The sequence below is a fragment of the Gymnoscopelus braueri genome (genome assembly GCF_963280865.1).
Source record: "Gymnoscopelus braueri genome assembly, chromosome: 5".
NCBI classification, from domain to species: domain Eukaryota; kingdom Metazoa; phylum Chordata; class Actinopteri; order Myctophiformes; family Myctophidae; genus Gymnoscopelus; species Gymnoscopelus braueri.
Window position 1 is genome coordinate 14310753 of NC_137606.1, and position 16585 is coordinate 14327337.

At 37.6% G+C, this 16585-nt stretch overlaps 1 protein-coding gene across 4 annotated transcripts; it reads left to right on the forward strand.

Moving 5' to 3' along the window:
- The first annotated feature begins 285 nt into the window (after positions 1–285).
- On the forward strand, positions 286–12177 carry LOC308086034 (P2X purinoceptor 5-like). 4 transcript variants are annotated; one of them, XM_080429353.1, is made up of 12 exons: positions 286–706; positions 2111–2261; positions 2864–2935; positions 4885–4960; positions 5311–5407; positions 5783–5863; positions 6422–6563; positions 9805–9947; positions 10816–10909; positions 11106–11171; positions 11341–11423; positions 11783–12177. In XM_080429353.1, exons 1-12 carry the CDS (start codon positions 579–581, stop codon positions 11868–11870), a joined length of 1221 nt encoding a protein of 406 aa, XP_080285479.1. In that variant the 5' UTR covers positions 286–578; the 3' UTR covers positions 11871–12177. The 4 variants fall into 4 exon arrangements, with proteins under 4 accessions (XP_080285479.1, XP_080285480.1, XP_080285481.1 ...); XM_080429354.1 differs by having other exon boundaries at positions 286–628; XM_080429355.1 differs by lacking the exon at positions 5783–5863.
- The last annotated feature ends 4408 nt before the right edge of the window (positions 12178–16585 follow it).

Consider the following 16585-nt stretch of genomic DNA (forward strand, 5'->3'; position numbering starts at 1 on the left):
ACTGTGTGTGTGTGTGTGTGTGTGTGTGTGTGTGTGTGTGTGTGTGTGTGTGTGTGTGTGTGTGTGTGTGTGTGTGTGTGTGTGTGTGTGTGTGTGTGTGTGTGTGTGTGTGTGTGTGTGTGTGTGTGTGTGTGCTCTTGCATGCGTGCTTGCATGTGTGCTTGCTTGCTTGCGTGCGTGCTTGCGTGCGTGTGTGCGACAAACAAGACGATGCCTTCTATAGGCAGCCAGGCCAATAGACCTGTCAAGTCCATTTAAGTTCCAACACAGAGTAGCTCAGCTGAGTCACACACACCCGTGTGGATCATTATGTGAAGCTGGTGGAAGGACCGGTGGATATTTTTGCGAAGGAATGGGAGTACGCTACAGGCTATTGGTTTTAGACCTGTGGAATCCGTTGAAGGTTTGATCTGTATTAGCTGTTCGACTGGTAATTCTAGCTGCGGTCATCATTGTTGCCTCTTTGTGCTGCAGACAGAGACACTGATGATCTGCAGCCGGCTGACTGCGGCAGATCAGCCTGGGTGATCGGTGTCCGAACTCCTAATGTCCGCATCATTCTCTGAAATAGCATCAAGATGGCCTGGAGAACTCTCTTCCTCTCGTTGTTTGACTACAAGACAGAAAAGTATATTGTCGCCAAAAACAAGAAAGTTGGAATCTTGTTTAGATTCCTGCAATTGTTCATTGTCGGTTACATTATTGGGTGAGAGATTAATATCATCTTTTCATTTTATTTTATTGTCGTTTAAGTAGAAGCAGTGGGAAAAGTATTCACGTGGTTTGTAAAAGTATCAACATGGCAATGTAGAAATGCAGGTAAAAGTCCGGAATTCAAAATGTACTTGAGTAAAAGTACAAAATGTGTTGGTATCAAATGTACTTAAAGTACCAAAGGTATACAGTAGGCTACTCATTTTGCAGAATGTCCTGTTTCACAAGTTTTCAAATGTATAAAAAAATAGCAGATCTACAAGCTCACAATGCATTGCATTGCAAACATTGTGAGCAAAATGTATAGGGCTGAAGTGGTAGGCTACCGTATGTTTTGTAATAATAATCAAAATCTACAAAGTAACTAGTAACTGAAGTTTTCGGAGTAGAAGTACAATATTTGCCTCTGAGATGTAGTAGAGTAGAAGTAAAAGTATTGACATTTTGAAATACTAAGGAAATGTACTTAGTTACTTTACACCAGCAATCATACTCATGCACTGCATCCTCTTCTTAAGAGTTAGACTATAGGCCTCATTTAGGCCTATTCTTCTCTTAAAGGGTAAGACCACTTTAGTAGAGGTTTGGGTTGTGTAGTTACCTTGCCATGATGTAACTCCAAAGGTGGACAAGAAATCAAAAATAATTGCTCCATTGATTAGAAATTGATAATTCAAAATATGCTCCTCATTGACTTACATTGTACGGTAAAACAGCTCTCAAAGTCACTCTTTTAGCACATAAATGAACCCAAACATAGCTGATTCAGACAATATAGAGCATCACCAAACCCAGTACTGTTTGTTTTTTTAATAAAATTGTCAACTTCCTGTTGATTTTACTATTTGAAGATCTGGATCCGGATCCGCCGATCCAGTCCGGGTTTTCTACTTATTAAAAATGGCAAAATCAACAGGAAGTTGACATTTTTATAAAAAAAAAAACAGTACTGGGTTTGGTGATGTTCTATATTGTCTGAATCAACTTTGTTTGCGTTCGTTTTTGTGGTAAAAGAGTGACTTTGAGAGCAGTTTTACCGTACAATGTAAGTCAATGAGGAGCACATTTTGAATTATCAATTTCTAATCAATGGAGCAATTCTTTTTTATTTCTTGCCCACCTTTGGAGTTACATCATGGCAAGGTAACTACACAACCCAAACCTCTACCAAAGTGGTCTTGCCCTTTAAGAGAGGGTTGACATTTAATATCTTAAGAGATGAATTGCACATTTAAACACATGTACACTGCTCTGTTGACATTATTAGATTTAATTTTGCTTTTGAGTAATAAATCAACACATTCTGTTTTGGGTCTATATTCAGGCCAGTCACACAGTCCTTGTCAGAAGATCCTGGTTAAGAAACACTGTTTTAAAGTTTCCCTTCTTCATGCAGGTGGGTTTTTGTGATCAAGAAAGGTTACCAGGACGTAGACGAGGCCGTCCAGAGCTCCGTTATAACCAAACTGAAGGGAGTTTCGGTCACAAACACCACCGGGTCTGGCCTGCTGGTGTGGGGTCCAGAGGACTATGCCATCCCACCACAGGTAATAATGATAATAATAATAATTATTATTATTATCATCATCATCATCATCATCATCATCATCATCATCATCATTATAAAAAAAAATAAGAATCATACAATAAGTTGTTATCATTATCATTATTATTATTATTATTATTATTATTATTATTATTATTATTATTATTATTATTATTATTATTATTATTGTTATTATTATTATTATTATTATTATTGTTATTGTTATTGTGATTATTATTAATACAATTTATAATAATACAAATAACAACAATAATAGCCTAATAATATTTTATTATTATTATAATAATTATAATAATAACAGTTACAAATGTGAACTGTTTACACTACTCCACAAAACAATACTGTCACTGTATTTGCGATTCAGTCTATTTATTCGTTTATTTATTGTATGTCGATCAAGGACATCATTCTTGAGGCTAATGTGGCATAATGCCTGAGGGCTATTCCTGTCAAGCCCTGACTATTACACAACAGGACATAGCCTATATGTATTATCTTAAGGCTAATGGGACAATAAAATGCTCTCAATTCAAAGATCAATCCTGTTATACCATGATTATAACATTGTGTTTTTTCCTACAGGGTGAATCTGTTCTGTTCATTGTCACCAATTTCATAGAGACCCCAAATCAAAAGCAGGGTCACTGTGCTGAGGTAAGGGCATTTTATTACTATTGTACTTGAGTTGCAAAACAGTTGTACAGTCTTCTACCAACTGCACACTTATATAAATGCACAGCCATCTATCGCATTTTATATCCATATTTTTTATGTTGTTGTGTTTTATACTTCATTGTATCACAGTGTTGCACAAATGTGGCAAAAGTAGCTGATCTACAAGCTCACAACGTGTCACGATGCAACACTTTTCACTGATTTTGAAAATCCTATGATGATGACATGCCCAAAATAGTTGAAAGTGGTTAAGTCTGTCTTTGCGATTTGTGTATGTGTATTGTGGTTAGTTTCTGTCTATCATAAAGGTACTACTCAAGTGTTCCCAGGCCAGCTGACAAAGGTGTGTGTATGTTTTTGTGTACATGTGCATAAATGCGCGTGTGCGTGTGTGTGCGTGTGCGTGTGCGTGTGCGTGTGCGTGTGCGTGTGCGTGTGCGTGTGCGTGTGTGTGTGCGTGTGTGTGTGTGAGAGTGTGAGTGTATGAGTGTGAGCGTGTGCGTGTGCAAGTGCGAACGTGTGTGAGTGTGTGCGTGTGTGTGTGTGTGCGTGCATGAGTCTGTCTGTCTGTCTGTCTGTCTGTCTGTCTGTCTGTCTGTCTGTCTGTCTGTCTGTCTGTCTGTCTGTCTGTCTGTCTGTCTGTCTGTCTGTCTGTCTGTCTCTCTCTCTCTCTCTCTCTCTCTCTCTCTCTCTCTCTCTCTCTCTCTCTCTCTCTCTCTCTCTCTCTCTCTCTCTCTCTCTCTCTCTCTCTCTCTCTCTCTCTCTCTGTAGCTGCATTGACAGAGTTACTTTCCAGAGCATTGGTGGTATGTAAACTGTTCTGTCTCTGACAGCTAGCAGCCAGCAGACAAGTGGAGTCACAGCCATAAAATACTGCCCTTGTATACATTTACCTGCCTACTGTCACTGTGTTGCCCATTCTTGGGTGGTAGTTTGAGCTGTTATCATCATTTCCCATTAAACACATTAGCTGGGTCTATACAGCAATGTTTTTCAAGCTCAACCAGTGTTCTGGTAAAAATGTGTCATCGCCCCGTAAACAGTCTTTCTTGTCTCTCTCCACTGCACCATCAAACGGTTCTATCGCTCCAATATGCATGCCATTGGTGTCATTAGAACACTAACAATTTGTTCATTGTTTTATTTTATAGCAGCAAGCAATGGAACTGAAAAAGCGTTCAGTACCCCTACAGGAAGTCCCAATAAACTCTATGAAAGATGTGATTTTTCAGAGCAACTGCTTAAAATATTCATTCAACAAATCAACATTTACTTTAGTACACCTACATGGCTTTACTTTAGTGTCTAGTTACTAGTAGACACTAAAGTTGTCGTATCCAAACAACCCACAATTGATGAGGCATGGGTCTGTTTGCATGTCTTAAAAGCTGGGCTGCTAAACGAGGTCATTGTGGTTATAGGGTGGAGCTTGCATTTGGTTGCATAATGGTTGCAAGCTAATCAACAACAATACATAAAACCTAGCTTGGCTTTTATCCAACAGGAAACGCATTTAAAGCAGCACAACAACAATGTAGTGTTTGGCCCCAATTTGGCATACGTATTTCTAACCACAAATTCAAATTGTCTTTTTTGAATATGTCGTCTTTTTAAATTCATTAGTAGGCCGATTCGGCCGAACTTTGTCCAGATCAATATTGAAAAGTTACCTGTGACAATGACTTTCTCATCGTCAAACACAGGTAGGCCCGCTTTGTACGTTTTCATCTGCTGAAAGGGTGTTCAATCTGCACACATATTTATTCAACATAGCAGTACTTTTACAAACAAACTACATTCAAAGGGGTTGTCTAGATTGTTGGTCATGGGTGCCTGCCACCTACAGAACCCACAGCACCCAATGAAGCTCTGCTTATACGTGTCAGTTTACTGAACTGCAGACTATATTGTGTCATGTTTGTCTGCAGAGTTTCAAGGTGTTGGATGGCCACTGTCGAGGCAACGAGGACTGTGAGGAGGGAGAGACTGTCGTGGCTGGACATGGTGGGTTGTACTCCAGTGATGTTTACTTGCTCTCGTTTGCATGCACTGTATTCAAATTATCTATTTGAATGATTCAAATGAGATAGTGTTTTAGTGTTGACACACTGGATAGCTTGGCTTGGTATTGTTGAAAGACTAATGGTTCACTGTTCTACAAACAATAATAATAAGTTAAACCAGAAATACTGACAGAGGATAAAGGGGAACAGTTGGAGGCTGCGTAACGCAGATTTATTATTTGAACCAATTTGTCTTTGTCCACCTCTGTACTTTCATTGATATCAGACAGACTCTCCATTTAAATCTACGGTCTCCCATGGACTAATATATTTTTATGATGCTCTCTGAAGGAGTTATGACTGGTCGGTGTTTGAAAAAGGATAAAAACTCCACTGGTACCTGTGAAATATATGGCTGGTGTCCTGTTGAGAGACACGTCAAAACACAGTAAGGAACAGCACTAGTACACCGAACACATACGTTTATATTGCAAAGGTTTACCTTATAATACCTTTATCTGAAACTTGTCTTTGGAACTCTTTTTCATGTCATATCACATGTTTGTGGGTTAGTTTCTTGCTAATCGCATCATGACACACGGGAAGTGTACTAAAGGTTTGCTTGGTTTGCTACGGATATGAGTACTCTGGTGGCCACAGGCTGAGACATGTGTATTCATGTCTACCCCTCATAAATAGTATTATATTTGAGTTTCAGACACCTTTTTGAGTGCAAACCGTCAGATTGTTTGTGTCCTTCATTTGCTATTAAGAACACATTCACAGCCTGTGTAATGGAATAACAAACCCTACTCTTTTACAGAGGACCTCTGTTGACAAAGGCAGAAAACTTCACCATCTACATCAAAAACTTCATTCGTTTCCCCAAATTTGCCTTTTCAAAGTAAGCAATTTGAAACAAAGGCTGCATTCCTTTGAAAGTTGTATGTACTAAGTATTATGCAATGTATGTGTTACCAACCACTACGCATGTACAGTGTGATATTGTGGGTATTTGAAATGAATACATTTGAAGATAAATTGTAACCAGTGGCGCTGTCTTCTTACAGTGGGAGAGGGCAGATTCAGACTTTCATACATTAAACAATGATGAGTTGTGAAAGAACAGCCAAGAACAAATCTGCATAATTTATTGTAAACTGTATTGAGAGGAATAAGATTAGTTTTGGATGCTACCTGATATACAACATCTGCATAATCCATTATTGGTAATATGAGTTGAAGTATAAGTTTCTTTCTTTTGTGTGTGTGTGTGTGTGTGTGTGTGTGTGTGTGTGTGTGTGTGTGTGTGTGTGTGTGTGTGTGTGTGTGTGTGTGTGTGTGTGTGTGTGTGCGTGCGTGCGTGCGTGCGTGCGTGCGTGCGTGCGTGCGTGTGTGTGTTGTTGCCACCACTACGTAATGTGTGTATATACAAATGCTAATTTTGTTCTTCAAATCTCAGGTCCAATGTCGCAGAGACAACTGATGGATCTTATCTGAAGAGATGTAAATATGATGAGGACTTAAATCCCTACTGCCCCATCTTTCGCCTGGGAGACATTACTAGCCGAGCCGGACACAACTTCCAGGACATGGCCACTCTAGTTAGTTTTACAGATTTTTACCGTTTTTAGTTTTATTTGCCTCAGTATTTAACATGTATTGTATTTGTTAAGTATCTTGTGAAGTTCAACCTTTAATGGTTCTTCCTGTGCCTTCTGATGCAGCATGTCATGTCATCTGACCAGTGGTGGAAAAAGTAGTCAAATGTTTTACTTGAGCTAAAGTATCAATACTGCAATTTAGAAGTACTCTGTTACAAGTAAAGGTCTGTTGTTAAAATTTTACTTGAGTAAAAGTACAAAAGTATTGGTATCAAAATATACTTAAAGTACCAAAAGTAAAAGTACTGAAATGTTTGAAAATAGCAGATCTACAAGCTCACGAGCTTGTAGATCTGCTATTTTCAAATAGCTTAGGTATAAAACAGGGCAGAAGTGGTTAATGTATGTTTTATAATGTAATAATTAATATCTGCAAAGTAACTAGTAACTACAGTTTTCAAATAAATGTAGTGGAGTAAAAGTACAGTATTTGGATCCAAGATGTAGTGGAGTAGAAGTAAAAGTATTGGAAAGTGGAAATACTCAAGTAAAGTACAAATACCTCAAAATTGTACTTAAAGGGATACTTCACTCTCGGGCCGGGGACACATTTAAAAAAAATATTAAAAATAAATGAAAAAAGTTATGGAAAATTCATGGCCCCCTCACACATTAGTAGGACACTGCGTGTCGTGAGGGGGCCATGAATTTTCCATAACTTTTTTCATTTATTTTTAATATTTTTTTTAAATGTGTCCCCGGCCCGAGAGTGAAGTATCCCTTTAAGTACAGTACTTAAAGGGATACTTCACTTTCGGGCCGGGGACACATTTAAAAAAAATATTAAAAATAAATGAAAAAAGTTATGGAAAATTCATGGCCCCCTCACACATTAGTAGGACACTGCGTGTCGTGAGGGGGCCATGAATTTTCCATAACTTTTTTCATTTATTTTTAATATTTTTTTTAAATGTGTCCCCGGCCCGAGAGTGAAGTATCCCTTTAAGTACAGTACTTAAAGGGATACTTCACTTTCGGGCCGGGGACACATTTAAAAAAAATATTAAAAATAAATGAAAAAAGTTATGGAAAATTCATGGCCCCCTCACACATTAGTAGGACACTGCGTGTCGTGAGGGGGCCATGAATTTTCCATAACTTTTTTCATTTATTTTTAATATTTTTTTTAAATGTGTCCCCGGCCCGAAAGTGAAGTATCCCTTTAAGTAAATGTACTTAGTTACTTTCCACCACTGCATCTAACTTGCTACAGAGAAACTATTCAGAATAATACTGGAAAGCAGCGATTGGGGACATGATGTCCAGTTCATCATCAGGGGTAGTGACACGTGGCAGCAGCCGCCATTTCACTCGTCACACTGTACACAGATCCTGTTGCCGAGTAACCAGTGGTGGAAAGTAACTAAGTACATTTACGTACTGTAAACTGCAATTTTGAGGTATTTTTACTTTACTGGAGTATTTCCTATTGTCCATACTTTTACTTCTACTCCACTACATCTCAGAGGCAAATATTGTACTTTTACTCCACTACAATTATTTGAAAACTTTAGTTACTAGTTACTTTGCAGATATAAAGTATTACGTTATAAAACAAATGTTAACCACTTTAGCCCTATTTTATACCTAGGCTATTTGAAAATAGCCGATCTACAAGCTCACAACGCGTCGCATCGCAACGCGTTGTGAACTTGTGAGCTTGTAGATCTGCTATTTTCAAACATTTTAGTACTTTTACTTTTGGTACTTAAAGTACATTTTGATACCAATACTTTTGTACTTTTACTCAAGTACATTCTGAATTCCAGACTTTTACTTGTAACAGACTACTTCTACATTGCAGTATTGATACTTTTACTTAACTTAAGTAAAACATTTGAGTACTTTTTCCACCACTGCGAGTAACCACAGTTGGTAGGACACACTGTAGACGTCACAGTGGTGTTTATTTTATCCAACTTTCTAATCTATCTTATCCTTGTCCAACAACGGCACAAGCTTGCTGCTTTTTCAACTGCCATAACAGTTACGACCGGAATAACAAACGGCTCGCTAATGGAGTGAAAGTGAAACCTCCTTGATTCCTGAAACAGTGTTATTCTTATACTGCATACCATGCATTACCACAGCATATGATGGAAAACTTCTTCAATTATGCTGCTCTTTATTTATGTAAAATTGTAAATTGTAATTGTACATTTTTTGTACAGTTCAAGAGCAGTTAAAGTACAAAGAAAGTTGCGGTTTGACCTTCAAGTAAATTTAGATTCCAATGCAGTTCTGTTACAACTTTTAAAAATAAAGTGGTAGTGTCACATTCAAGTAAAGGCAAATATATGAACAATTTATATAAAAATAAAGACTATTGCACAAACATTTTCTGTGTGCAGTAAATATTAAAAACAGTGATTCATATTATAAGACCAGGGGAAAAAACAGGCAAACTAGTTCACCAACATGTACATACCTGACACCAGCACGATGCAATTTCAGCTTGAATGGATGGAATGGTTCAGACATTCAGATGATGAATAAATGCGCAACGAGAATAGTCAGCCTTTTGAGTCAATTGAAAAGGCTGCTTCAAAAGTACAATTCATAACAGACATGGAGAGATAATTATACATTTCCAAATGCACAGCTATTGTGATTCTCACTTTATGTCATGGAGGCCTTACTTCTATTCTATCAGGTAGTCAACTGCATTCATCTGATGTCCCTGGTGTAATCTCTGAATACATGGCTAGCAGAAACTGGTTTACAGGGTCTAAAGGCTCTGTGCATAACTGTAGTCCCAGGTTTCCAGAAGGTGGCAAATCGGTTTCCCATAGCTCCATTTGATTGCGGTTTTAACTGGAGATTTTAACTGGAAACACGAGGATGTGAGGGTGTCATGCAAAGTGTGTTTCCGATTAAAACCTGCTGGTACTACGTGGGACTAGAGTTATGCAGAGTCAATTGACCTCATACTGTATCAGTAGGACTGGAATTTTGACACTTGTCCTATCAAAAGGTGCATTCATGTAGAGATTGTTGATGAAAAAACAACTCCAAAAACGTCAAGGAAGAAGATTTTGCTTGAGATTATATGGATGATTTGAGTTAGGATGCTATCAATTGTATATAAGTTCATAGCACCATGGCTTTGTATATACAGTATGTGGTATTTCTTCACATTTGTAATGACTGATTGCTTGTAAACTGCTCTCTTTGTTTCAAGGGTGGGTCAATTGCCATTCTAATTGAGTGGAATTGTGACCTTGACAAGGGATATTCTCATTGTCATCCACGTTATCACTTCACCCGTCTGGACATCAATGCCTCCTCCAACAACTCTATAACATCATCAGGTTTTAACTTCAGGTGATTTGCACTTGAGTCAGTCAGACTACACTGGCTCCCTGTGTCCTCCAGAATCAATTGTAAAGGCTGTGTAAGCGATATTTTCTTGTTAAAGTAAGTGTTAAATAGCTCAGTAACAAAGGTCTCCCTGTCTCTGCAGTTCTTTAATAAACAGAAAATACATTTTCAGGTCAGGATACCAATTTCATCCAATCAGGAGAAAGAACTTAAATGTGACATTGGAAGTGATGATACAAAAAAATTTGCAGACATTGAGACTCCCGTATACTTGTGTTTGTTTGTTCAGTAACAGGAGTCTCCCCGTCTCTCCAGCTCTTTAATCTGTCTGATTCTAGCAATGATTACTATGGGAATGTGTTTTACAACTGTTTAATAAACCTTTTTTTAAACCAAAAAATATCACTTACATACCTTTAAAGTCCCTCTACTTGTTTATAAAGCTGCTAGTGGGTTAGGGCTGGTTGTTTTAAACATTTCTATCGGGACATGCTAGATAATGCAGATGCTCCCAGATTATGGAACACCTTTACCTAAAGAGATTAGAGAGGCAGGCTCTAGAAATCGATTAAATATCTTTTTAACCTAGCTTTCTATAGCACTATTCTCACCATTTTAACAGCTGTGTTTTGTTTTCAATTTTTTCTTATTTTTAATGCAAAGCATGTGTGTGTGTGTGTGTGTGTGTGTGTGTGTGTGTGTGTGTGTGCGTGTGTGTGTGTGTGTGTGTGTGTGTGTGTGTGTGTGTGTGTGTGTGTGTGTGTGTGTGTGTGTGTGTGTGTGTGTGTGTGTGTGTGTGTGTGTGTGTGTGGTTGATACATAGTTAAATATTGTATATGGACATAAATATAATATGCTGTTATTTTAACAGACACGCTCGCTATTACAAAAATGCTGCAGGGGACAGCTACCGAACCTTATTCAAAGTTTACGGCGTGCGCTTTGACATCATGGTACATGGAAAGGTATGGAAAATACAACTCCTGACAGAAACATTTGCCAATTGAAATTTTCAAGAAAATGTGTAACAACTTTAGTTTATTCATGGACGTGGAGATTATTTTGGACGATGGCAACCCAGGCTTTTTGTGTGTGCATGTGACACTTTGTGTGCGTCGCTTTTTAAACCATCTTACTTGTCATTTCTACTATCTTTCTTAGGCTGGCAAATTCAATATAATCCCAACATGCATCAATATAGGCTCAGGACTGGCTTTGATGGGTGCTGTAAGTGAACTCATTTTGAAACTCATTTTGAACATTTAAAAGGACGAATCTATAGTTTTTGGGTATAAAGTTATGCAATCTATGCCATGGTGAATATTCTAAACAACATAATTTTTGCTCCATATGAAATTACATGCCTCAATTTGTAATTTGTTTTTTATTTCAACAGGGAGTATTCATCTGTGACATGGTCCTTCTCCATCTGATGAAGAAAAGCACTTTTTATCGGGAAAGCAAATTTGAGACAACAAAGTATGTCAATATAGCAACAGTAATGTTGTCGGTCTTGTGCCATCTGGTGTTGTAATGTGATATCAGCTCAACAGCATGACAAACTAAATGAAAGTAGATTTCAAGGATTCCTGTAAGCTAATCAACATGAAAATATGTCAATCACATTTATGAATTGGTTAATTTTAGGCGTGCAACAGCCACACCATAACAGATTACAAATGTTATTAATGTTACCAAGTTTCTTAAAAACATTTGAGGAAGTCAGACTTTGGCAAGTATATATTTCATAATTCTTGTCGCACAAAATGTTAATTACAAAAGCTAGGGCGATTTTCAAATCTACCTAAAGTTCTGTCACTCTTGCCTTCTTTCCACAGAAATAAGGGTGCATCTCAACACAATGGTACAGAAGACACGAAAGGATTGGAACAGCAGCAGCTGACAGACCTATCACCAGAGACTTAATCACCAGGGCCACAGATCGCTGTTAACAACAGCCGAATAAGTTGCACCATGCTATGTTGCCACCTGAGGCCTGTGACAGCTATAATGAAGTGAAGCTGCAGTCTTGCTTATGTCAGATGTTGTATTCAACAACAGTTCTCTTTATTGTTTATTTTGAAGCTACAGACCCAGACAACCTGGTGAAATATCACAGAATTTCAGGATTCAAATATGTTATTATAACATTTTCATAATCCACAAGTATACAATGCAGAAGAACTTGATTTCTCTACATAGTATTTTCAACCATTATATTACCTCTTTAAGGATAAAAGTGTATTTCCCACTGACTATCCAGCTTAACCTACTAAATTGCAGTCTGCTTTGAATGTATTGTTGTGGGATGGATCGCTAAGGCGATCACACTACTGTTATCTTCACTATTTCTTTATTATTTATTTATTCCGCCCCTGTTGTTTGGCCCCTAACTAGTCCTTCATACTTTTAGCAAGAAACTCCGTTCCAACTCTACCACGTTCGGCCTACTTAGGACATGTCGGCTATACCATTAGATTTTTTTTAAATAATTAGTACTTTTAGAGATATTTCACATTTAATTGCAAAGAATAATCCCATTCATTTGAATGGGGAAATACCATTTAGATACAGTGGAGTCCAGCAACTGCTTATTAGACCCTAACAACCACCTGTTTTACCCTAGCAACCACATATTAGACCATAGAAACTGCACATTAGACCTTAGCAACCACTTATTAGACCGTAGCAAGTAGCAACCACTGTTTTACCATAACAACCGCCCATTAGACCCTTGCAACCGCCTATTAGACCCTAGCAACCGCCTATTAGACCCTAGCAACCACTGTTTTACCCCAGCAACTGCATATTAGACCCTAGCAACGGCTTATTAGACCCCAGTAACTGCCTATTAGACCCTAGCAACCACTGTTTTACCTTAGCAACCGCCTATTAGACCCTAGCAACCGTCTATTATACCCTAGAAACCCCCTTTTAGACTCTAGCAACCAGTGTTTTACCCTAAAAAAACTATGTTAACACTACTCAACACTATCAACACTTTTAACTCTACTAATACTTTAACACATTTAAAACCTTTAACATCTTTAGCACCTTTGAAAACTTGAACACCTTTAAAACCTTTAAGACGTTTAAAACCTTTAAAACCTTTAACACCTTAAAAACCTTAAAAACCTTTAACACCTTTAACACCTATAACACCTTTTAAACCTGCATCTTAAACACCTTAACACCTTTAAAACCTTTAACACCTTTAAAACCTTTAACACTATCTAAACTACTACTACTAAATGTAGACATAGTATTTCGTCTATTTCTTATGACAATGCAAGATTATTATTTTTTTACAAATTCCCACCTGTTAAAAATAAAGAGGAGTTGGACACATCTTCCCAAAATAAAACTTATGTGGTGCTAAACCACCCAAAAACATGTACTAGTACTATAGACTCAACATGTCAGGATGTATGGTAGCACTCACTTAATGGGACTAAAAGGACAGGTACAGTGCCTCAATTTCACAATTTATTTTGGCCAGACAAAAATCCATGCTTTTTGCATATCATCAACGATTGATTAATTTGTCTTTTATTTCTCTCTCTTTCTCTTCTGCTCTCGTCTCTTGAAACTTGAGTGCAGTGTTGCGCTATTAATGGAATGTCCATTCTATACATGTATTTCTATGTCTAGCTTTTGTGAAGATAAATGGGAAGTTGGAATGAGTGAATATAAGGGAGAACAACACACATTTTATATAAACTGTAATGGCAAAGTTTAACTTGTTTGGCTGGTCAACTTAATTGTCAATGGAGTCTTGATTCTAGTACAGTATATTATTGTTGTTGTTGTTATTATTATTATAATTATTAATAGAAGGATTATTATGATGATGATGACAAGACTAGTCACTCACACAGATGGGGACTCGGGAGATAGTGATGATGACAATAGAATCATTAAATCCCTTCTTAAAGGACAACGAAGCTATTTACACAACATGTTTGGGCAGAGCTAAGAATGCAAAGGGCCCGGGGCTACTCAGGGCAGCCATTCATGAATGGGTAGAGATTGTGATCAAAAGGTCATCGGCACAACCCCCAGGCTCGCCCTGTCAAGTGTTGAAGTGTCCCTGAGCAAGCCATAACCCCCTAACTGCTCCCTGGACACTGTATTAATGGTTAGAATGGGTAAATGCAAAAAAACAATTTCATGTGCAGTATGAGCAAAAATACAGTGACAAATACCCCCCTAAATAACTAAAGGTGTCTAAATTATTATTACACCTAATCAAAAGCACACAATATTGTCAGGCTCTTTCAGGTCTTGGCTGGAAAGTTGGGTTCTGAGGTCACCATCTTCACACCTAAGCATGTTGCTTAGCCAGTCCTTTGGAATTACAAATAGGTCTTTTTGACATTTTACATTTGCCTGTGGGTAAGGCATGAACGATGAGAAAACTAAGTGAAACATTTTTGCAGACCTGCTACATACCTTTATTTCACCACCTTGCATATGTTCTACTTTGTGTTCATAAAATGACTGCTGCCTCACAGTCACAAGCCATGTTGGGCAAGATGTTGTGAGCTCAAAGCTACCAGTTACTGTACATTAATTGAAGCTTCACTACACGGAAGCTACCCCCATAGAAAGGTAGGAAGCTAAGCTATGGTAACATGGCAAAAGTACGGTCGTTCACTACATCAAATGAAGTTATTTCTACGGTGTGGCACTGAAGGGTTCAGCTGTCTAGAATACTGTTTGTCTCATATGTCCCCCCAGATTTTGCCCAAATATGGAATATGTATGTATATTCCCCCAAATGTTGCCCAAATATGTTATTCCACTTCCACACATCACCAAATATTTGGCCAAACATGGAGTTCCACACAGCTCCAGCCTATATATAGCCTCCAAGTACTCTGATCGGAAATGTCATGCAGGTTCCATAGCCTAGACATGCGTCGTTCACAAACTGTTCACATGCAGTAATAACTTCCTATCCATATAGTTACAGATTGCACAGGGAAGCCACAGCATTATTGACTGTCTTGTTTTTATCAACATAAAGCAACTTGATTCCAAGTCAATGCTATTTCATTGATCAATAGAACTGTCAATCAGACAAGCAAACAACGTTCAGATCAATCGTTCATTAAACAATAAGCTGTTCTCACCATATTCCAAAACCAATTTGGTAAAAAACAAGCCAAAAAAAAACCCTACAATGCTACACATAATAACAATAAGCCAGCGTTGAGGTGTGTACTGTACTGTATGGTACTGGTGTACTGCTGGTGTTCATCTGGTGTGCCATGTGTTCTACAAAAAATAAATGTTTTCTGTGTGTTTATGTGTGTTCTGTGCAGTGATGGAAGAAGTACTCACATGTTTTACTTAAGAGAAAGTATCAATACTGCAATGTAGATATACTCTGTTACAAGTAAGTCCCGTATTCAAAATGTACTTGAGTAAAAGTACAAAGGTATTGGCATCAAAATGTACTTAAAGTACCAAAAGTAAAAGTACTCATTGTGCAGAAGGTCCCATTTCACAAGTTCAAAATGTATAGCAAAAATCTTTCGAAAATAGCCGATCTACAAGCTCACAATGCGTTGCATCGTGACGCATCGTGACATGCATTGTGAGATTGTAGATCTGCTATTTTCAACTGGCAGAAATGTTGGGCTGAAGTGGTTAGTGTGTTTTGTAACAATAATCAAAATCTACAAAGTAACTAGTAGCTAAAGTTTTCATATAATTGTAGACAGTGGAGTAAAAGTAGGCCTACATATTTTCCTCTGAGATGTAGTGGGGTAGAAATAAAAGTTTTGAAAATTGTAAATATTGAACTAACTACAAGAGTACTACAATATTTGTATTTTGAACTTTAAACTGTAAATAAAATTACGAAAGATCAATATTTTTTTCACTTTCTGTTTTATTATGAAGGGGTTCTTGTTTAAATTATATCATGATTTAATTCATCACAATTAAAAATTAACCCTTTAGATGCCACTATACCACTAACAACTTTTAAAAAAATACACTACAATTCAATATTTTAAAAACAAGACATGCCAGTCAAAAGCTGAGTATGGATCCTTAGGGGACACCGCAGGGGACAGGGTGTGTCTGCTGTCCGGGGGTACTTGCTTTTAAAAATACTAAGTATTCAAAAGTACATTCTTTTCAAAATACTTACGTATTCAAAAGTATTTTTTAATAACAGAAAATCTACAAGCTCATCATATCATGACACATTGTGAGCTTCTAGAGCGGCTATTTTGTACTATTCTTTAAATAGAGCAGATGTGGTTAATTCATAATGTACTTTTGCACAAATGTACAGTGGAGTCAAAATGACAGTATTTGTCACAAGATTCCCAAAAGAAAATAAATACTTTATTAAAATACTTAAGTAAATTGCAGATAACTCAAGTAAATGTACTTACAGTGTAGTTACTGAACACCACTGGTTTTTAACCATTTGGAATGGATCATCAACCATTTGGAACTGACACTTAAAGTGCACAATTTATCAACAGTCACTCAGAATCCCTTCCTGTTATAAAACCTGTTCATGGAGAAATGTGCCCTCTGGGGAGAGGGAGGGGCATAACCAAGGTAACATATATACCTACACATAGCACCAGCAGCACATCTAGCACACCTACACCGAG